Genomic DNA, 23,997 nt, shown 5'->3' with positions numbered 1-23,997 from the left:
TTTTTCTATAAATTTTTCCTTTTTTTTTTTTTTTTTTTTTGCTGACACTGCTCTGTCAGGGTTTTTAATGAGATGCCAACTTTTGAGGTGAGACCGGGAGGTGGGAGGATGCCTCGGTACACCTGATATTCGGAGTGAGCCTTTTAAGATGCAGGTTTTCCTCTAATCCACCTCTGTACAGCTCCGCACACTTACTGATGGACTGAGAGAGACTAAAAGATCTGTTATTGGATATATGGTTTCCATATTGATGCCACTTTATATAGGAACTGGGGTCTTGTAGAAATAAAACAGAGGCTTGTCGGACAACGTTGGTGATCAGGCAATAACAGGAACATAACAGGTCAGGGAGGAAGTTGTGAAAACTCATATTGCTCTTTATCCTAAACCCCCCATGAAACCTTGTGGTGGAAGCATCATGCTGTGGGAATTCTGTTCTTCAGCAGGGACAAATCTGAGAGTGTGATCTCACTGAGTTTAGGCTTTAAATCGAGGAAGATTTGTGGGGGTGGGGGGTAAAAATAACCATTCTCTAAATGTGCAAAGCTGGTAGAGACAAACTCCTTGAAGACTTTTAACTGCAAAAGTAGCAAAAAGTGAATCTACAAAGTCTTGACTTGGGGGAGCTGAAAAAACGCACCACTTTTGTTTTAATTTACAATTATGCTCCACTTGGTGCCATTCTGTACCATAACATTTCTCTCATAATACACAATGGGGATTCATCAGAAGGATATGAACACTTTTGCAGACGACTTGCAGCCGGGACACATAAAATCATTTCTAACCGCGTTTTGGTTTTGATTGAAATGTAAACATATTTTGCTCTCATATATTTTTGTTAAAGAAGCAACAGTCGACGTGGGCTGTCGCCTCAGGGAGCGTTTATCTGATTCCAGGTTGCTGAAGGTGAAATCTGTGACAATAAATCAATTCTCTAAAAAATTGGTGAAGCTGTGTGGTTTGAGCTTCAGCCAAGAGAAGTTCTTATTATTATGGGCAAAATGTTTCCCTTGTAGTCCTATAGAAAATAAATATTCCCCCCCCGGTTATGTGTGCAAGTCAATCATCAATCATGTAACAGCGAATATCTCTTCATTTCAGGTTTAAGCTCCTTTCTCAGGAAGAAGGCGAGTACTTCAACGTTCCCGTGGCTCCAGAGGGAGAGGAGGGCAACGAGGAGCTACGGCAGAAATTTGAGGTGTGTGTGTGTGTGTGTGTGTGTGTGTGTGTGTGTGTGTGTGTGTCTGAGTGAGAGCCACTCTGGGAGAGCTGTTAGCAGTTGGCAGGCACACTCGCAGCACCATCCGGTCTGGCACACGGCAGGTCCAGACGTGTTTGTGTGTGTGTGGGTACTGCGGGGGCGGGGGGGCCTGACCAGTAGGTCCATTCATTAACACATTTGGCAGCGATGAGGATCACCCCACTCCGTGATTTTCCCTTTTTCTTCCTCCTTCCTTCTTCTTTTCTCCGTTTGTCACACTGACTGCAAGCTGCAAACAGGAGTCTTCTTCTGAAAGTGTGTTAAGTTGCAGTTTGCAATAACTGCACTGGGGAAAAATACAACATAATAACACTCCTTAAACGTGGGTTGCCTATTTGAATTGTTCCCCTTTATTGTCCTCGTGTTACTTTTTCCTTTCCTCCTGTTGTTTGTTTTTCGTCCTCTGGTTCTAGACTGTCTTGTGCGTTTCTTACCCGTTATCTATTGTTGTCTCCGCTTCTCCTTAAGGTTGCGGTTCTGGGTGGCTGGGATTGGCGGCACACATTAATAAACAAATTAATATCTGTTTATTTAGAGCTTGTGATAGCTCTTGGGAGTGGGGGGGGGAGCTCCCAGGAGGAAAGGAAAGACACAGACAAAGACGGAGAGTTTGAAAGGTCGCGTCATGATCTGATGCATGTTCCCATGTAACCACAGCCACACACTAATAAAGGTTTATGCACACGGATTCGGCATAATGAGAGCTAATTCATAAAAGGTTCCAGTCAAACACTATATAAAGAAATGTTAATGTTATATTATATTTCTGTGAGTGTTGAAAATGTTTGAACCGCTCGGATTAGAACCTCAAGTGGTTCTAATCCAGGCTTTATTCCATACTTTTGTAAACTAATTTTGCTTTCATGTATTAAGACTTTATTGACTGGTTTAGCTTCACAATCTTAACCTATCTTAAAGAAGCTAGCCTGCTTGAATCAGCTGGGAGGAGAAATGAACTTTGGTTAAGTGAGTTTGAGTGAAAGGAGGTGATGAAGGGCGTTTTACGTTTCAGATGTTTTAAAGACAAAATTTGAACCGTTAGACTTTCTGTATTAACTTTGTAAGTAGAAGTCAAACCCGGGACTTTCACACTTCAGGTCAATTCATCTGCATCGTCACTCCAGTTCCTTTTACGTCACTGGATAATCAAAAGATGCTGGACTGGAAGACTTAATTAGCTTCTTAAATTCTGAAGGGTTTGAGTGGAGGTTTGTCTAATGTATTATGAACGCAAGTGTATTGTCAAGCCATTTCTCCATTTGTAATCTTTGTCATTTCAGAGTGCAATAAAACCCTCCGACAAAAGCAAGCGCTTTTAAAATAAATCCTCTTGTGAGTGTCGACGTGTTTGTGAAAAAACTGAACTTTTTAATCTGTTGAGAAACGGAAAACCATAAAGATTACAAACACACACATTCAGGAAAAACTGAAACACACGGTGTGGGAAACAAAAGAATAGAATATTCCTATTTTTCTTCCCCTTTATTATATGTGCAGTTTCTCTATGTATTTCTGTCTTTCTTGTCCATCTAGAGGGCTAAAATCGCAGTGGGCAAAAACACGGAGGGGAAGTCGGCAAACGCAGCCTCCCGGTTCGACTCCAACGGCAACCAAGATCGCATACGGCTGTCCGACTTTAACTTCCTGATGGTGCTGGGCAAGGGCAGCTTTGGCAAGGTGAGAACGACGTGTCCTTGTGCGTTTACCTTGTCTTTGTCCCTTAAACGACTGTTCGACTCCTGACTACCTGTCTGCTGTGTGCTGTGGTTCATGCATTCTTTTGTTTTCACGCAGTTTTAAAATAAAATAAAATGCTGCAATGATAGAAAGGCATTGGTTTCAGCTACTGAGTTCCTGAAGGATATAGCATATGCAAGGCAGCCATCGTGCATATGCAAAACCACTATTTTAACGGTGTGGCGTAGTGACTTGGACTGAGCTCAAACAAGAGATGAGAGGATGAAAAATGTAGACAGAAAAAAAGAGAGTAAGCACAGGTAGATAGAAATGGATGAAGGGAAGGAGGCACAGAGGAGGACATGGCAAGTGGTGAAAGTGATGAAAGGAGAGGGAGACGGCGATGAGATCCGTGGTGACAAGGCTGACATGAATGAATTGAGGGAGAGAGGTAAAAACGTCAGGATGAATGAAAAGCGAGTCGGCAAGATAGGTGTGAGGGGTCCTCGGAGATGGGGAGAGAGAGAGAGGGAGAGGGGAGTGGTGCTGAGACAGAATGAATGGAAATTTGGGAGACAAAAAAAATGGGGAAAATAGGAGGATGCAATGTGAGAGAAAGAAAGAGAGGAAGATTTTGGGAGCCAAAGATGAACGGAGCAGTGGGGTGGAGAAAGACTGAAAGTGACATAAAGAGCACGACAGAGAGAGAGAGAGAAGGGGGGGGGAGACCATTGTCTGTGTCAGACCTGTACAGCAACTGCCTGTTTCCATGGTAACAGGGATTTAAAGCTACACTGATGTGTCACCGCGGAGAGCCTCATTCATTATTGGAGTCGTCATTAGCGGAGTACCTGACTCACATGCTTAAGCACATAAATAAGAATAAAAAATTTAAAAAAAGCACATTCCCGAACGCAGGCGTCTTTCTCTACCGGGAACGAATTCGCCAAATGCAGAAGCGGACGCTCCTGTGACGCTGCGCACTTTAAGGGTTTCTCCAGCGTCTGTGTGGGAGGCGGAGGATGAAACCCTCAGAGCTGTTTTTACGATTTTGTGCTTTGTTTTTTTTACGTGGCCAGATGAGTGTTGTTCTGTTTGAAGTTTAAGCGTAGAACCAAAAAAAGTGTTACCTGCTTTAGTAATAAAATACACACATATTAACAGATTATTCCAATATAGAAATGCATGTATTTGTCAGCCCACTGACAGTAGACAGTCTGCTGCAGACTACCTGTTAGCTTCTTCTTTGATTTTCTTTTTTTTCTTTTTTTTACTATTGAGACAGAGGAAAATAAATGCCAAACGTCTCAGATGTGTTTTATGCAAACACGGAGGATATAAGTAAAGGTGATGTCTGAGAAGAAAACATTAAAGTCGAGCAATGCAGGCTTTTCTTTTGCAGCAGGAAGGCTCACTGGTTTACAGAGATTTGCTATGAATTATACAGAATCTGAGAAGAGGAATAGTGTTGGAAAATCCATGCAGGTTCATATTTGACATCTTTTTATCTCTACCTGAATTTGCGCATAGTGATTCAGGACATGCATCTGTTTGATAGGAGCATTTTAAATGTCTTGTTGTGGAAAACTGAAGTATTTTTGGAAATATGTTTTTGTTTTCATTTCCATCTTCCTCTCTTGACGGGGATAAACGTCATCGTAACACAGTACGACAATTAAGCAGCACACAATCGCATAGATTAAATGAAGCACTGAATTAAAGGCAAAAAGCCTCGAGGATTTTTTTTTTGTCAGCAAATTACATAAAAAATTAGTTTCCATCTTGCTTGTATGTCTGCTGTTCCTATACATGCAGCCATTTAAAAGTCTTTTTCACTGCGTTCTCACAAATCAGCCCTCAATATAATTTCAGTCACACATGTTTGCCATTTTACTAGATTAGACATTACACTGAGAGGATGAGGTGAACACATAAGGTCAGAGTTTTCTTCTTACAAGGTTTCATGCTGCCATGGCAATTCACATTAGTCTGGCAAGGGTGCTGTGCTGGAGAACAACACTGCAGCAGCTGAACTTTTTTAGCACCTGGTGTGATAAAGGACTAATGGCTTCCTACCTTGCTTTCTTTTCATCTAAGGTCACTGACCACAATTTGCTGTCTGCCCTGTGAGTGTCAAACGGTGAGGGAAAGGCTGCAAATGCCAAAGAGACGAGTCTGCATTTCTTTGTTTTGTTTGAATCGGTAGGAAAAAATGCAGGGAAACAAACTGGAAAAGAGGATGAAAACTGTGATTTGCTCCTTTAAAATGTCTGTTTTATGTCAAGTCAGAGTGCATCTCAAGCAACAAGGCAGATTAAAGTGATAATAACATGATAGAGTCATACAGTTACAAAATCATCAGGCGTATTTTAGACAGTTTGGTGCTATAATTTACAGACTTTTTGTTTAATATTTTTCTGTTGCCAGATACTTTTGGCTTCATTTGCATTTTTGTTTGGTTTAGGCAATCATTGTCATTTGATTTAAATGAAAGCTTTTCAATCTCTTGCAAGCTGACGCGACACATTTTCAATGCTTCACACGTTGCACCGAATCACCTTCATTATTCGTGACATAATAAGGTGTCAAAACATTCCTGAGAGATTTTGGTCCATGTTGACGTGACGGAATCACTCAGTTGCTTCAGATCTGCCAGCTGAACATCCAGGATGTTCCACCGTCACAAAGCTATTGATACTGACGTCCTGCTTGACCGTTGTGAAGAACGAGATGATTTTTTTGGATGACTCTGTAGATCACCGGATTACGGCGAGCTCCTAGTCGGATTTAAGAAGCCAGTTTGAACAGTTTGAAATTATTTGAGCTATTGCCTCTTGGCTTGCTGGAAGTGGCCGTCAGCAAATAAATAAACAGGTAAATAATACATCACCGGGTTGCCTCTAAGCATCTAAATTAGTATTTTTCTAAAGCTGCTGCATTATTTTGCTCCTGAAAAGGGCGTTTTCACCTCAGTTTTTTTTTCTTAATTATATGCAGCTCAGTGGATAGAAATGTTGCTGCATATATTATAATAACGATGGCAAAGGCCTTGCGGTTTCATCCAGTGCCTGTCGGAGTGTTGGTTAGTTAATTTCGCCTTGATAGAGTCGCTCTCCAAGGTCATAGGAGAAAACAGGCAGCGTTCGGCGTTGTTTACGTCACACGTCGGCTAATATCCTCTGGGCTGCTTGGCAATTGACCCCGAATAACTTTTCATGAATGAACCGCTTGCACACGCCACAGTCCACACTACTCTCTCAAGACTTTGGAGCCGGATTCACCTTGAGAAACGCACTTCTGCATTCGACTCGGTCCGGTTTGTTGCTCTGTGCTTCGCGTGTTTAGCTTGTTGAAGTGTTTTTATTTCTGATATGCTTCTCCAGTTTCCCCATCATCATTTGTTCTCTCACTCTGAGCGCTTCCTTGCAGTTCTGCGAATGAACTTTGGGCCAGATGGTGTCCTTCGGTGTCGCCGTTTCATTTTTAAAGCGTTCTTTTTTCTTTTTTTTTTTACATATAGTCACACTGCGCCATACGGCGAGTTCATGCACACAAACACACACACATGCAGACACATTTCTTGCTATAGGTCTCCAATAATTTCAATGCTGAAATGTTTTAATCTGCGTCAGCCTTCTGTGCAGAAGTACAAATACACACACTGGCACATCTTTACACACAGTGGATCCATTTGTGCCGCACTTCAAGTAGAATGCCGGTCCCAATAATCTCACTACATTATCATACTTGAATATGTATAAAGCACAGGCACCTAAGATGCTAATTTTCAGCTGTTCAATTTGAAAAATGCGCATTAACCTCTTAATTACATGCTGCATTAAAAAAAATAATAATAAGGCAATCTGCAAAAAACAAGTCAGAATTTTGGTTGTATTTAGAAATGAAATAATTTGATCAATGTTTGTTGTTTGAGGTTATATGCAGGATTAGAAAAATTAGAAAATAACCTGATACATCACAGTTAATTTTATACAGTAAATACTCAAAAGCAGATCAACAAGTTATGTTGATTTGTTACACTTTTTAATTTGAAACCCAAAATTAGTTTTTTCTGAAAATGTAAATCTTACGCAAGAGCAAAAAATAAAAAAATAAAAATAAGAACATCACAATTTAAAGGGAGAGCATTTGAAACTTAGATAAACCAAATCATGAACCACATCGTCCGAGTCATTACCTTTCTTTTTTTTTAACCACACGTTTAAAGTTTGATGGAGTCAGAACCACGAAAGATAAATGTCCAAATCCCAGTGTTTTAAGTGTCTTAAGCCTAGAAACTGATAATAGGCATAGGTTAAGTAGGGCCCATGACATTTAGTTTAAAAAATCCTTCATTTTAAAATTAACTTTTGTCTATAGAAAACACAGTTTAAACAATCACCACCTCTGTGTGTACATGAAGACGTGTAGGCGCAGCGGGAACTGTCCAGCCTTGGACAAAGTGAAGATTTGATTACAAAGCTTCTTTGACTGACTGGTTTCCCAGTCATGATCTTACTCAGGTGTTCCTGGTCTGTATCATTTAAAACAGGAGCAACTATTCCTTTTATTCTCTCGTTTCTTCACATTCGGGTCACGCCACATTTTTCTGACCTACTTCTTTCTTTCTAATCCCACTTTTTTCATACTTCAATCGTCCTTGATCTCGGCTCACCTCTAAAACTGATCTTACTGAAGTTTCTGGGTAAAAAAAAAAAAAAAAAAGTTACAAAATCCTTTTATTCTTCTCATTTTTTCTGTGTGATGTTTCTTTTCTTCTTAGTGTCCTTCCCAGATGTTCTGAAGGGCAAAGAAAATCCCCATGAAGAGATCTCAGAGAAGCACTAAATCTTGGTGACTTTCAGGTTGCTGCAGCTCATGTAAACCAAATTTTATTCTCTCAGACCAAACCCCGTGCAGGAAATACTGACACCTGACAGAATGAAACCTTTAAAGTGCCCAAGGTATGGTAAAATGTCTCAATCGTTAATTTCAGATTGACAAAACAAACATCTGAGATGGAGACGTTCTGCCTTTGGTTTGGACACTTTGACACATTTCACCTGAGTAGATCCTTTATATTAATTTAAGCACATGTGTAATCGGCCCGAAGAAGGGGAATATTTTAATAAAAGAGCCGGACACGGTACTTCTGCTCCAGCGATTATTATTATCCAAGTTAGCTTGCAAACAGTATGTTAGCTAACAACGGAGTTTAACATTCGGAGAGTAAAAAAAAAAATCTCACAAGCTTTCTGAAAGTTAATAAACTTGTTTACATCCTACAGGTGTGTTTATATATACTCATACCTGGAGAAGGGGAATATTTTAATAAAAGAGCCGGACACGGTGCTCCTGCTCCAACGATTATTATTATTATCTAAGCAGGAAGTTCCGGTGCGGTAGACTCCCCCTGCTGGTTGAATCTGACCACTGCATCAGCCAAATCAGACTAGACATTAACATCTTCAGCCCAAACAGGGGGCAGAGCATAAAACCTCTGAACTTCAAAAAGAGTAAATGTACCTCTGAATGGTAAATAACCAAATTTCAATCCATCACACTTGCAGTGAGGCAAAGAAGACTGATTCAGGTTTTTTTTTAATGTGTTTTCAAGAAGTATAATGCACAATTCAAGCTAATATTTAGATTTTGTGACTCGTATTTTGTTACTGTCAGGATTTATCTTTTCATAAAGGAGTTTTGCAGCACAATCTCTGCTCATAAACTTCTCAGTGTGTCAGAAGGTTTCCCCATGGTTTCTCTTTTCCACCTGTGACGTCTCAAAATATCATATTTTTTTTTTCTTCTTTTGTCTCTTAGCTCTTTATATTTCCCCAAAATGGAAACAGTCAAACAATCTATTATGTGGATTCTTTCCATGCCTCCCTGATCACTTTCTCCCTTTCCTCCAATTTTTTATGTATTTTTTTTATTTCTTCTCTCTGGACCCTGAAGTGTGTGGAAAATAGTTTGAGTATTCCGTCTCTTCAACCCCTGCCTTTGTTTCTATCCTCTTCCTCTCTAGGTGATGCTGGCGGAGCGTAAAGGAACGGAGGAACTGTACGCAATAAAGATCCTGAAGAAGGACGTGGTCATCCAGGACGACGACGTCGAGTGCACCATGGTGGAGAAGAGGGTGTTGGCTCTGACCGGGAAGCCTCCGTTCTTAACGCAGCTGCACTCCACCTTCCAGACCATGGTGGGTCGATTGGCTCATTCCTGCCACTGCTCTGTTGACGCCGATGTAAACGTCTCGTATTGCGCGGTGAAATCAGGTCCTAGTATTGTTTAGCCAACGCTACACCTTTACTTTTTAGACACAAATGGCTCCCTCACCATCCAGTTGCCTTAAATGTTTTATATATTCCTCTGTCTGTAAATGTATCATTTTTATTTTACTTCTTGTTGCCATTTCCTGACCTGTGGAAATTAAGAAAACATGAGCCTAACTTGAACAGGATGCTGTCTTGTCCGTCTCATTTTGAGGAATGGCAAAGAGAAATTTGTCATATTTATGCTCCAAATTAACAGCAGTAGATTATATAATAAAATGTTCCTCTCAATGCTCAAAATAAATAAATAAAATCATGTGAATGTAAACACTTTGGTTACATTTATTGAATAGATAATGGGTTCGCCAACAGTAGGGACACCGGTAATCTATCTTGAAAAATATTTGTTGACGCAGATTATAAGAAGCATCAAGGCGCTTGATGTTTAAAGGGGAAAATATGCAGATTCACACACACAGGAGAGGCGCCGATAACGAAACAAAACCAAGCTGCCTTTGTTGATCTCCACACTGTCAGGTTACGTGGGGAACAATTGTGCGAGCAGCATGCTGCTGCAGGGCGCGCAGGGAGCACTGTGGTCTTAACAGCAGCTACCTCGACTGCCTTCACCAGCTCCCAGCTGGAACACACAGCCTGAATTCATGCTCAACTTGTGATGTATAATCCGTATTACACCAAAGATGAGTCAACAGAGGAGTAAATATAGCTTGGTGGTTTCACATGTAGCCCTCAGTGCATGACATTTCATTTCACAAGCCATAAACGCATGCCGTTATTAGTGATGCATCGTCACTTGGTTGAGAGATGCCACAAACTCAGCTGACCTGACGCACACACACACACACACACACACACACACAACTGAGAGTGAATATACTAATCCAGTTCAGCTGTAATTCTGTCAGCAGAAGAGGACTCTGGCCATAAAATTTGGCCTACACTTATCGCACATCAGCAATTATAAAGGACACGCATTCATACGTCGTCGCTGTACATGACTTGTGGTGCAGACATGCAAGTAAATTTTTAATCGGAAGACACACAAGCTCAACATATTGCTTTCAAATGCTCAGTTTGTGAGGCTTATCAGACAGCACAGACCCTAACACACACACACATGTATACACACAAACCCAAACCAAATCCCTCCATGATTTTCTGAAACACTGAACCATATTGGCAATTTCTGTTGATAAGTGAAGACAATAGGTTCTTAAATTGATGTCCCTTCAAGACTGATTGGGTGTACTTACAACGGCCCAGTCGCCTCCTTCTCTCTGTCCCCTTTGTGGCTACTCCTGTCACTTCTAGTGTTGTTTGTTTCGCGTAAGCAGTCTAACCTCTGGGCATACGTTTTTTGGTAATTCACCATTTTCGGTCCTTGTCCTGCTCAATCGTAGCGCTGCATTTGACATTGAGGGCTGTTCGGTACCAGGAGGTAGACGGTTACGAACCGACCCCGGTTAGCATCAAAGGTTTCAAACCTTTTAGTTATGAGGTAAACTGTGGTGTTCCACATGGCTCAGTTTTAGTTTGTTGTTCTTTTAGATGCTTTGGGAAAATTATAAGGCGGCATGGTGAAAATCTCCACAGTTATGCAGATGATATTCTGCTGTGTTTCCTGGCGACTCAAGGCCTTTACATGCTCCTTTAGCTCTATCTAGATGTCTGCCATCGATATCAACACAATGCTAAAATATTTTCTATATCTAAATCAGGAAAAGCAGAGGCATTGGACCGATGCTCTTGCAAAAATACACTCACGGCTTCTGATTTATTTTATTCCTTCTGGTCTCAGTTCTTGTGTTCTTAGTCGTTGGTTTAATGTGAACCACCTGTAGAAAAATGTTGTGCTCTCTCATGTGCCGTACCATATGATGATGTCACACCGCAGCTGATTTCTTTGGTTTTGATTTTATTTGCTACAAGATTGTTTTATAAACATGGATGGGTTTATATATATATATATATATATATATATATATATATATGCACTCTAAACTGTATTTTGGTGTTCTTTTTATAAAATCTTAATTATTTGTACACACTTTTTATATCAGAATTATTTCACGTCACCTTTTTTTTTGAGAATTCGGATGAAGAATAACTCCTTCCTGTTTCCCTTACTGACCCTTCTCTCTTCACCCGCCCTTCTGTTTCTCTCCGTAGGACCGCTTGTATTTCGTCATGGAGTACATAAACGGCGGAGACCTCATGTATCAGATACAGCAGGCTGGCAAGTTCAAAGAGCCCCATGCTGTGTGAGTACCCAGAACACACACCTCATTTCTGCCACCAGTGTAGAAATCTCAGTCCTCAGCAGATACTGTAGACGTTCCACAGCTCAGTGATGCTGTTTTTCTCTCGGTAAAGAAGCCACCAGCTTGGGGTTAATTAGTTTTATAGTCTGCATCTGAGAGAACTAGGTGTGCGGTACAAGACGCGTCTTCTTCTGGGTACGCTTTCTGCTCCGGGGAGTGTCCGTGAGTGGAATAGCATGCTCACAAAAGAACAAAGCTACTCAACACGTGTGCAAATATCCCACAAGTCTGCGATGAGCGCCGTCCCCCAAACACCAGCGCGAACGAACTGAGGCTTGTCTTTGTAATCTTTTGGTCTTTTATTACGTCTAATGCGTTGTCACCTCTGATTAGTCCTTGAAACATCTCATCATCGTCACAGTGAAAGAAAGATTTAACCTGTGAAGCTTCACAAAACATAACGCCACCAACACTGTGCTGCTCAGTAGAAACATTGTTTATTTGTGTCATTAAAGTAGCAGAAAATTAATAAGAATCCTCCAAGCTATTCTTGCTTTTTCATCCTCATTTCAAATCCAAATAAACAGACATCAAGTTGCCTCTCCTGGTTCTAACCTGCCTGCCCACCTTCACATTGTCTTCTTGTATATTTCTTGTATAAACCAACCCGTCCAAACATGGCTGCCTGCGTGGTCAGTCCTGTTAAAGGCCCTTCCTGTTGATCTTATCAGCTGTTCTTTGGCCTTCACGAGACAGCTCTGACCTTTATGCAGAGTAGACGCACGCAAATTAACTCCCCTGTTTACCCGCCGTCTCTCAACCTCGCTGTAATTGGTGCTGCCGTTTGTCTCTTCCTGCGTTTCTTTTGCAGGTTCTACGCTGCTGAGATAGCCATTGGCTTATTTTTCCTGCACCAAAAGGGCATCATCTACAGGTAACATCCACAATGAACCAAACGAATAAAGTGCAAAGGTAGCAAATGGAGCAAAATTATGCTAAAAATAAAGGTAGCAACTCCCATAAATATCAGCCTACCTAGTTGTTGGAAAGCAGAAGGAGTAAATGTATTTTATCCACCTGATTCATATAAAACCTCTCAGAAAAACAAGATGATCTCAATAATTCACTTTATCTGTCAGTAGTTGTATGCTTTAGCAAAGTGGAGTGTGTTTAAAAAAAAAGTCACATTTCCTTTTAAATTTGCCAGTATGTGTACATTGTTCAGCTGGATTGTGGGAAGGGTTAGAAAAGTTTAAAACAACAGATAGAAGTTGAGAATGGTGAGTTTGCAAGTAATGTTCAACAGTACACACATCACATTATCTTAGTCTTTATTTTTTTCATTTAGCATCTACTTAAAAAGCAGCTTTTGAGAGTTGAACTACTCTAAACCTATATGCCGTTCCTGACATAGTTCTGAAAAGTACAAATCACATATTTACTCGATCAGACCAGCTGTAGCTAACAGAAAACCGCAGACGGTAACGAAATTCAATTTCTTTACTGATGTAGGGATCTGAAGCTGGATAATGTAATGCTGGACTGCGAAGGCCACATTAAGATTGCAGACTTCGGTATGTGTAAAGAAAATATGCTTGACGGAGTCACAACCAAGACCTTCTGTGGAACACCAGACTACATCGCTCCTGAGGTACTACGTCCGTGTGTGTGTGTGTGTGTGTGCATGCGTGCGCGGCGCTCACAAGATTCGTTCATCAGGAAAACTCAAATTCAAACAATTTGGTCAAAGTTGGAGAACATGTTTGTTTTAAAACCTGGCTATTTGCTCCGTGTTGTTGATTATTACAGCTGTTCTTGTTTAATTTCAGATTATTGCCTATCAGCCTTATGGGAAATCTGTGGACTGGTGGGCTTTTGGAGTATTGCTTTACGAAATGTTGGCTGGACAGGTTGGTCTGCAGCTTTATGAAAACTAGAATGTTTTGTTTTTATTGAAAAGAAAAAGATATTACATTGTCAGCATTATTTATTTGCTCTACCAAGGCTGCTGATACCTGCCTGAAAAATGTATTTTATGAATTAGTTTGTAAGGTATTCAAATATTTCATAATTGAAGGTCTTTAACCCCCCATTATTACTAGCATCATGTGTGTATTTATACGTATGAAAGTCAGATAAAGGGATGCATGGCATTACACTGAAAAACCTTTTAAACTGATCGAATTTGTTCAGTTTTTGAGAATTTTTTTTTAAAAACATTCAAAAATTAATAAAAAAAATAATAATTATTGTGTTTAGCAAACCTTCTGTCTGTCCTGTGTTACATTTCTCCTTTTCCTCCTCAACTCTTCCCTCTCTTCTGCAGCCTCCATTCGATGGTGAGGATGAGGACGAGTTGTTTCAATCCATAATGGAGCATCACGTCTCCTATCCCAAATCGATGTCTAAGGAAGCTGTCGCCATATGTAAAGGAGTGAGTATTCACACACACACACACACACACACACACACATACAAGCAAGCCTGCTCTATCAAATGCACACAGAGTAAAAGGGGGGTCTTCAGTTAATTTAGAAAGAAAAGGGAGTAAGGGGGAAAAACAGAACAGAAAACATGAAAATCTCCTTCATAATTGCTGCATGCATCGACTACTGTGATCAGATAGCTTAAGTGTGTGTGGTTTGCTCAGCCTTTACCAAAACGATTCCTCTGCTCTGACAACTCCCAGCTGCGCTGGACCTGGTGTGTGTCGGCGTGTGTGTGTGTGTGTGTGTGGGGGGGGTAGGCTGATTACTACAACAAATGGAGTCGGCCCTCTCTATTAAACCTCTGTCTCATCTGCTGCCTCTAAGCTTCACTGACCACAGCAGACTACACACACACACACACACACACACACACACAGTACACCGTATCGGCTGACGGATGGATGGTAACGTATGTTTGGTCTTTCTTATTCCGATCATGTTGTCTCTCTCCAGCAGCTTCGCTCATGTTCTGGATCTAAGAAAGCTTAACAAAAATCCAGAAAAGATATTCAAATATTAAACCTTATCTCGCATGAAATAGGCGTCATTGATTCAAAAGAAGTCATATGTTTTTATTTTAGCCTTTTTTTTTTCTTTTTTTTTTTTAAGTCAAACTACGCTGAACTGCACTTATTCTGGCCCGATACTAGTCATACTCCCTCTTCCTAAATTTAAAGGCAAAGTCATTCATCAGCAAATTAATGGAAACAGTGGCCTCTTAGATACACACACACACTCACAGCCTGTCAGTGACACACAGGCTGTATGTTATGTATTAGTTATGATTACAGTGTTGTAGCGCTATGACAGTGAGTCTTCGGTGGAGCGTGAAAGCTCGCCCGTGTCCACCCCCGCCCGGATCCCTCTGCTCCCTGCCGGCGCTGCCTGGGTTAAGTCATTTTGTGTCTGTGCATTTGACTGGATGAGGCCTGGCCTTTTAAACGCTACAAGTAATTTCCATTAGAGAAAAAGTAGAGCCGACTGCGCACAGAAAGCGAATGCAGAGACAGACATTATGTCGGCCAGAAACAGTGGCCAGTTCTGTTGATCCTAACTTTGCCGGATTTTTTTTTTTCCTTTAAGAACTTATAAATGAAACATTTAGAATATTTAAGGTCAGTATGGACAATTATATTTGTTGAAAATCATGCGTACTGTGGATTATAAGGTGGCGCTGGTTTTAGATTTCTTTTTTAATTTTAAAAATAAAAACAAACCTGTAGATTGACATCCCTTTAAATCTCTGTCGATGTCTCTCAATTTTTGCAGTGCAGTTTGTAAAAAGTTGAAAAAGTTTTACAGACTTTAGTGCTACATATCTGTTTTACTACTACTTTGACTGTAGATTTAATAAGTTACTTCAATTATTATCTCCTCTATTTTAATTGTCCTCTTTAAAACGTGTGAGATAAACAGTTGAGAGAGCAACTTACAAGTTGAAAGCGCTGACTTCTTTTGTTGCATGTTTCACAACGGCCTGGGATGACTCTGCCGTGGATCGTGTCGTACGTCTTCATTCGCTGTGACATTAACATCGGACATAGGTGACGCTAACAATGTTCGCGCAGCAGCTCCAGCACAAATGGGCCAGTGAAAGTTAAGCAGCGCCCCCGTTGACAGACGTGTTCTTTGTACAACACGAACAACTGCAGATGAATTACAGTTCATAAATAATTGATTCGGTGGAAGGAGATGGCGAAGGAACAATGAGACGGAGAGGGAAAAGGTCACCGATCCACCAGGCCGGAGCGCCGGCGGAGAAAAGGTGGCGTGATGCACGCATCAAACCAAACCATGCTTCACTCTCTCGTGTCCGTTTCTGTGCAGCTGATGACGAAGCATCCGGCCAAACGACTGGGCTGCGGTCCGGAGGGCGAGCGGGACATCCGAGAGCACAGCTTCTTCCGCTACATGGACTGGGAGAAGCTGGAGAACAAGGAAGTGCAGCCGCCGTTCAAACCCAGAGCTGTAAGTCTGTCGCACAGATCAAACACAAGACGTGCAAAAGACACTCATCAGCTTAAGCAGAGAGCAAAACGCTCCTCCTGCCGGATCTCTCCTCTTGTCTTCCTTTACTTTCACATCGCGTCTTTATCTGTTGCTGCCTGTAGCTTTACACTCTATCTCTCCTATGTGGCAAGTTGTGCACAGGTAAGTCTGAACATAATGGGGGCTGCTGAAGGATGTGTGGCTGGGATGGGTATAACGACGGTGGTGATGATAACACCTCCGGGGCTGTACCGTGCATGCACAGGATCGGTGCTTTGCAGTTTGCGGTGCAGATGTGCTCTGCATGAGCTCAGAGGGGGTTTTTGTTTTTCGCTTTGGAATAAACCTCCAGGGAGTAGGTGCACGTCCTTAAAGTTTCTGCAAAAAGAAAAAGAAAAGTCTTGAAAATAACTCTGTGTGTTTCTTCTTATTCTTTTTTTTCCCTTTTTCTCTGACAAGATGGGTTTGATCATAACTGTAGTCAGAATGATGTCACCTAATGCTCACAAACACACACACACACACACACAATACATACGGACGCTCTCACAGCCTTGGGCCCTTCTGCTGCTTAAGAGTTTCTTTTTTTAATTTCTCTGAGTTGAGCTTTTTATGCATCTTTCTCTGCCTGCAGGGTTTTTTTTATGTTTTATTTTTTCGGTGGACTATGTGCTTGATCACTAATGCGGCTGCGTGTAAGCATGCATGCGTGTGCATGTGGGGTTGGTTTTTTTTAAAAGTAGAGGTCATCCCGAGGACCTGGCTGTTGTAACACAGGCGGATCTACAGTAAATTCCTGTTGTGCGAGTGCAGACAGAAGCTGTCTGATCTCTTTTCTGTCTGTATCTGTCTCCTCTTTCTGTTGGATCTCGTCTTTCAGACACCTATCGTCTCCCAGGCCTTTGCCTCGTCTCACACTCCTCCTCTCTTTTTATCTTTTCTATTAATAAGAACAAACGGCGTTAGTCTTTTCTGGACACTTTCGGCAGAGGTTCTTTGATCCTTTTACGGCGGCCTATTTCAGTGAGGGGAGTTTGTTTTTGATTTGTGTTATTTTTGATAACGTGAATTACTTTCTTTTGCTTAAAAAAAAAAACACAAAATAACCTGCCCTATCATGTTGTTTATTAGGGATATTTGATGCTGATCAAAAACTGTTTTTGGTTTTTAAAATGCTGTTGATGCCTTTGGAGAATCTGCTTGATGCGAAGGCACGTTAACTTGTGAACGTGTGAAGGACTCGCACACCGAGAAAACAGACCGGCTGAACGGCTGGTTCATGCATTTACCCAGCACATAAACATGTTCACGCCGTCACTCTGAAGTTTCATTTGAAGGCATCGCTGTGCGACCGTCTCCATTCATCTGTCCTCTCAGCAATCGATTGTCAGCTCATTTCTCCTCCATCGCCTCTCTGTCTGTTCACATCTGCCACGCATAAACCCATCAGCTTCATCTCATCTGCACATTTTATTTGTCCTCTCAGTGTTCCAAAGTTGTCTGGGTATTTTTATGTTTTATTTGCATGCTCTGAGGTTCTGTCTCAAATTTAAACCTGCCATGGAGTGCACTAGAAAAAAAAAAAAGTCGCTTGAAACCGTGTCAAATTTTTTTCCAGAAACATCTGACCATATGTAGTGTGGATTAGAGACCCGCTTGCTTAAAAAACACTAACTAGCCTGATAGATTTTTCTCTTATCGAAGCATTTTAATCTAAAGTAACTCTGCTGCATGCCTCAGCTTGTTCGCTATTACAAAGTCTCAATCAGGTGTGGATTAGTTAACGGTACCAAAGTATATCAAGGATTTGAAAGGTTTCTATCATATTGTTCAGACAGATTATAAATACCATGACCTACTGTATTCAAAGAGCAGCAATGGTTATTCATACAGCTGCTAGAATGATGATTTTTTTTTGTAATTACACTACGAGATTTGCTAACATTACAAATTAGCAAGTGCTACAGCTTATGATACTCATCCCTGTCAAATAAACTAGTAAAAAGAATAATCTTTTTAAATATTAGATGGAGTAAACACTTGCTAAATTACTTTTCAGTTTAATTATTTTTGCTGCTCTTCTTACAGAGAAACTACAGATCATAACAAGCTAGTTTAACAAAAATGTTGTATGTTTAGCTCGTTAGCTAGTCTGGCTACTTGCTCAAGTAGCAGGCCTGCAGTCCGCTGCTTGACTAACATGCTGTTTGTAGCTTAAAATGCTAGTTTTAAAACTCTGTTATGTCCACAACAGTGTAGGGCGTTTAGGTGAGAGCGAATCTGTTTCAGACAGCAGCGTGTGATGGTGATTTTTAGCAATTTTGGCACCGTTAATTCATCCAGATGCTTCTAAACTCCCATTCCAATTTTGATTCTCAGTTTGTAAATTGTCCCAAATCTCACAGCAGTCAGTTAAATTTCATCCGGAGTTGGATTTAATAACTTCCCAGTTGTCCTGTGGGCGACGTTGTCAGAGAATACAGGATCATTGGTGTGTTAATTAAAGCTTTGCGTAACGATGGAGATGGGAGGAAACAAGTCCCTGTGAAGCACTTTCATGGGGAAAACTAGGTTTTAGAGCTAGCGACTAAAGGGCTTCCCCCTGAGAAGGGAAGCCCTTCTCAGGGGTAAGCTTCCCTTTTTATGTGCGCGCTGGTCGTAATTTTTTCTCCCAAAACTGCTTCACCAAGAAGGGAGAGAATTGTAAAATCTGAAATTCTCGCTGAAAGGAAATCACGAATGTTAATCTATTCAGTTACAAATTATTATTTATGAAACCAAAAAAACAAACAAAAAAAAATGCAGGAATTTAAGTTGGATAAAGTGGTCGTTTGCATCTGAGCTGATTTAGTTTATCTCAGCAGGTCTCAACAGCTGCAACATCTAATTAACCTGCAATTAACACACAATTATTCAAATAATTATCTCGTAGCTCTGAGGCTGTTCATGTGTAAATAGAAAACCAATTCTAGCTCCAGCAGTAATGAAACAAGACTGAAAGTAGTGTTTTGGACACCAAGTTTTTTTAACTTTGCATCACACGCTCATGGTTTCTGGTTTATTGTAGTGCACTGCTCCAGGATGTTTGAGACGGGGTTTTTTCTGTTCGAAATTTGAGAATACGCTTCAAATATTTGAAAAAGGAAAGCAAAAGTGAGGTGCGCTTCAGTTGTTGTCTCCCACTCGGGGGAGGGAAACAAAATCGAGCGCGCCGCAGTTACTTTGCTTGTTCTGATATTTGAAACCATTTCCAAGTGATGTTCATCTCACACCTTGGTTCCATCCCCTTTTCTTTTTGTTTTTCCTCTCCTTCTACCCTCACCCGCTCCATCCATTCCTGTCCATCCCCGCTCTTCCTCTTCCCAATCCATCCCCTCTCCCGCCCTCCTTGACAGTGCGGACGGGAGGCCGAGAACTTTGACCGCTTTTTCACGCGCCACCCGCCGGTGCTGACCCCCCCTGACGAGGAGGTGATTCAGAACTTGGACCAGGACGAGTTCCAGGGATTCTCCTTTATCAACCCGGAGTTCCCAGCGAGCGCTGCTACCGCCGCCACTGCTGAGCAGGCTTGATTTCAGCTCCACGCACCGGAACACGGACTCGCACGCAGAAAACTCCACGGCACACACACACACACACACACACACAGATTCACATGCTATCAATGGACACGGTGATGCTTCGAGCACAGATTTGTTGTTCAGACTTCCACATCTTATGTTTACCCCAATCTGAGGTTCAAAACATAACTGCATGAACTGTAGCGCTCTGGAAGTACAAAAAGCATAGTTAGAATAACTACAGTGTCTTGCAAAAGAGTTGGTAAACCTTTTTCATGTTAAACGAATTTTAGATGTATTATATTTGGATTTCTAGACGATAAATATATGATATACGAGGGAAATGATCATTAAATAACATTTTTCTTAATAGAAATCTGAAATCTGTGACATGCATTTCCATTAAATCCTATTATATCTGTAAATAAAATCTGCCGAGACACGGCTGTCCAGCGAAGTGGGCCAGGCAAAGAGAGCAAACCAATGGTAACTCTGGAGGAGCTGCAGGGATTCATAGCTCATGAGAAAGAGTCCGATTGACAGGTCAGCTTTTCATCAAGTTGGGTAAGAAGAAACCCATTTGGAAAATGAAAAAAAAAAAAAAAAAAAAACACAGAAGTCACCTTTAAAGTTTCCATAAGTCATACGAGCGAAAGCCAACATGTGGAAGAAAGTATTTTTGGTTTGAGGAATCGAAATTTAAAAGTTGAAAGCTGATGCACAGATGCTCTGAAAGAACTTTTCTGGTGGAAAAATTAGCAGAAATCTCAAAGCTCAGGATCTCAAATCTCAGACATCTCAAAGCTGAAAGTATGACTACAGATTTCATTTAAAAACAATATTAACTTTTCATTTTTTCGAGCTCTGAACATACGCTCTATAGTTTTGGTTGGTTCCTAATAAGATACCTTTACCTTCTTAGTCGTTACTGGGACTTTGCAAGATACTGCAGGTATATTCTTTATGCTTTTGCTGTCCGGTTTTTGCTACAGCAAACAAACAAAAAAAAAAAGTATGCCATCAGTGTATTAACCAATGTATTATAAGGATATGCATGACACAGTGAAAACTTTTATAGATGAAGCATGGAAATCTGATTCACCCCAAGTTTTTCAGAATCATTGTTAGCTTGTGTTTATTGCAATGTGAACAAAGATTTGTGTTTTAATAATTATCAGCGCATAACCAAAACAAGGACGGAAAAATTATTGGACGGTTAAATTGAAATGTCAATTTAAACAGTTTAAAACGATTATACCACATACAAATAATTTAACTGACAATCAAATAGGGATTAAAAATTACTTCTTACTACCATTTATATATATATATATATATATATATATATATATATATACACACACACCAGTAAACTTTTGGCTAATAAAGGCCAAGTATTGAAAACAAATGCAGATTTTCTGTGTGAACAAGCTCTGACCTTTTGAGATTTTTACTTTATTCCTTGGGGGGTCGAAACATGAACATTTTAGTTAGATATGTGCATTATAATGAGTATATACCTGTATGAGTGTCTGTATGTTTATCCTTATCTAAAACTGGAATGCTTCACATACTTGCATGGTTTCTGTATTTGGAGTTTCTCTAGACTTTTGTTCCTACCCGTTCTGCTGTAAGTCATTTTACAGAACCTTGTTTTACCCAGACAAGCCGCCACGTGTACAGAGTCACACTTGCACCACAGATATCTGATTCTTAGTGCATGTTATTGCTTTCCATCCATTGGATCCGTACGTCGAAAGGCAGTTGGGAACTTAAGTGTTACTGGAAGGCTTGAAGTAGTTCATTGTCTAGATAACGCTCTTTCTTCTACTCGGATCGGACGTGTTGTTAAGTATTTAACCTGGAAACGAGCCTTTTTATGTTTACGGTACAAATGCATGATTCCTATACCTGGACATCTGTTTACAACGTGTGTGTGTGTGTGTGTGTGTGTGTGGGCATGTGGGTTTCGTCAAGTGTGTATGATGCTTGTATGCAGAAGTTTTGAGTTGTTTTTTTTTTTCTTAACACGGACAGCTTCACCTGTCCTCGCTTACGTTTTCCCGTCTGCGGAGCGTCAGCACGGCCACTTCGTCCTCATATCAGTTCAGCTTCTTTTGAAGTAATTAGTCAGAAGCCAATCTGTTGCCAGAAATTGTTGCGGAACAGTTTTTAACAACCAAGTGATCTTCACTTTTTTTTTTTTTTTTTTTTTTCCCAAAAAAAAAATTTTCCAAAAAATCCGAAAATGTGAGGAAAGGAAAGTTTGGATTCATTTTTGTATTTTCCAGATGTAAACAACATTGAGTTAAAAGGTGATAAAACTGTGAATTTAAAAAAAAAATAAATAAATTACACAGCACATTTTTAACTGTTTTTATATGATGCATTACTCATTAAGGTTGGAATCGCATCCTATTGATTGACCCTAAAAACAAAAGCTGTTCTCTGTGTCAGATTGCGTTTTTGCAGCTTCTCCTCTCAAATGGCATGAAAATTTGTTTAATTGAAGAATATTATCTTTGCTCCACTTTACTTTTAAATAATTGCTTAAAATATGCAGAAAACATAATTCCAAGTACCTCAATAAACTGCTCAGCAGGTGAGGCAGCTAAGTATTGATCATGTTGGTTTGCATACATGAGACAAATGGAGAAAAAAAGAACATAAATCATAGTTGCAAAGTCATTTATTGCAAGGATTTTAAGAACATAAATTGTATGTTACTTCCTCTGTTTGGCTAAAATTTCCGTCTTCCGTCATTCCCAGATTATAATCCCAATTTCTGAGACAAACTGAACACAGTCCTGTATAATTTAAAAGTTTGCATGTCTACATTTACTCAGACTGATTGAGCATGTTTCACTGTACAGAATAAGTGAGCTTTTCTGCATTCATAGTAATTTACTTTTGTCTTCTTCGGATCAGATACGGGTTTTGAGTGAAATCTGGTGCAGGTTTGCGTACGACTGCAATAGATCCACCTTCGTTCAGGTCCCTCGTTGGTCCATAAAGCTAATTTATAAATACTGCAACCCGTGACACACGATTCTCTCCGTCAACCAGGAAACACACCATGCCTCTCTTTGGCATTGTAACATCTCCCGTAATACGGCGTTCTCTTTTTAAATGTCGTTTGGTCTTACAAAGATCTTGTTTGTGCAATCAGTGAAACTTTTTTTTTTTTTTTATGCTTTGCAAGGTAAGAATCTTGATGTTTAAGGTACCATTAAAGTAAGAGCTACAAATATCAAGAGCAGTGGGAAAAGTCTGGATTTACATCTTTTCATGTGTTGAATATAATTACGAATCTCAGAATATTTATCTTCTGTATTTTACCGCCAAATTCAGTCTAAATTTGTGTTCATCGCCTGTGCTCTCGCTTTTTTCATTTATTTATTTTATTTTTTTCATTTCCTGCTGAATTTCAACACGACAAATATAAAGATATGTTATGCACCAATATATTACTATGTCAAATATCTTTATATGCTTATAATTACACATGTGGTCAGTATTGTAAAAGATTGGTGGGGGGTTTTTCTACCCATCCTTTTTGTTCAAAAGACAACGATAAAACAAACTGTGCATGAAAAAAAACAATTCTTATCATTTAGAATTTACTCAAATATTATTACGATCCATGTTTTCTATAATAGCAGTACTCCAAAGCTTTGATCTAAACTTATGTGTTTTGTGTGTGAAGATTCATATAATGGAGTGTGCTTTTTACAATGCTTTCCATGTGCCAAATTTCCATTTTGTTCTTCTTCTTTTTTAAACTCTTTGGGGTATTCCTAGAATAGCAGACGTTCCATAAATAAAGAATTCAAAATCCGTGCTTTTCAAGTTTGCTTTGTACATTTTTATTGTCCTTCAGTGTGTATCTGTTGGGTGAGTGTTGACTTTTTTATTATTATTATTATTATTATTATTATTCTGCATCCCTCACTGCTGTAGCTTTAACTCATTACACGGCCTGTTGTTGCCACTGGGAAACAAGCTTGATGTGTTTGTAAAAGAGAATGGAGAATGGATAGACTTAAAGAAAAATAATCCAAGAGGTAGAGATTGGGGTGAGAGAAAGGGGTGATCTTTGACCAACCTGAGGGCTTGCGGGGGAGGGGGAGGGAGTACGTTTGTAAAAGAGGAGGGAGATTCACTAATGAATGACTGGAAACGAGGGAGGAAAGCGGTACGAGGACAAGATGGAGGGAACGGACGGGAATGCAAAGCAACGCTCTGCGAAACGAGTCAGGCAGCTAGGGCAGGCTGTGCATATTTCATGGCTGCCACTTATCATAAGAGCCTTTCCATGATGGGGGGAGCGTAGGTCTGATGACTTCAAGGAAATAACATGCAGAACACGGCCTACATACACACAACCTCGCTAAGCCACTCAAGCTTCTCCTCGCCGGCTCTAAAGCTGCCCTCAATCCAACGTACGAGCCGCTACGCCGC

General features: G+C 40.3%; 1 protein-coding gene across 3 annotated transcripts in view; it reads left to right on the top strand.

The window, feature by feature from the left end:
• Positions 1–23,997, top strand: part of prkcbb (protein kinase C, beta b) — a 100,496-nt gene that overhangs the window by 61,359 nt on the left and 15,140 nt on the right. Inside the window, exons 8-17 of one of the 3 annotated variants that reach the window (XM_015032748.1) lie at positions 1,105–1,201; positions 2,798–2,941; positions 8,970–9,143; positions 11,407–11,498; positions 12,370–12,432; positions 13,011–13,149; positions 13,328–13,408; positions 13,825–13,932; positions 15,815–15,955; positions 19,372–20,600. In XM_015032748.1, coding sequence (XP_014888234.1) covers positions 1,105–1,201; positions 2,798–2,941; positions 8,970–9,143; positions 11,407–11,498; positions 12,370–12,432; positions 13,011–13,149; positions 13,328–13,408; positions 13,825–13,932; positions 15,815–15,955; positions 19,372–19,548 — 1,216 coding nt within the window. In that variant the 3' untranslated portion in view covers positions 19,549–20,600. Of the gene's footprint in view, positions 1–1,104; positions 1,202–2,797; positions 2,942–8,969; positions 9,144–11,406; positions 11,499–12,369; positions 12,433–13,010; positions 13,150–13,327; positions 13,409–13,824; positions 13,933–15,814; positions 15,956–16,138; positions 17,061–19,371; positions 20,601–23,997 lie in introns of those variants that run through there. The other 2 variants (XM_015032747.1, XM_015032749.1) reach the window with 2 other exon arrangements.

This window comes from Poecilia latipinna, unplaced genomic scaffold (assembly GCF_001443285.1).
Source record: "Poecilia latipinna isolate Pla-1442-1.1 unplaced genomic scaffold, P_latipinna-1.0 Scaffold249, whole genome shotgun sequence".
In the NCBI taxonomy this organism is placed as follows: Eukaryota; Metazoa; Chordata; class Actinopteri; order Cyprinodontiformes; family Poeciliidae; genus Poecilia; species Poecilia latipinna.
This window is presented reverse-complemented; position numbering and strand designations above follow the sequence as displayed.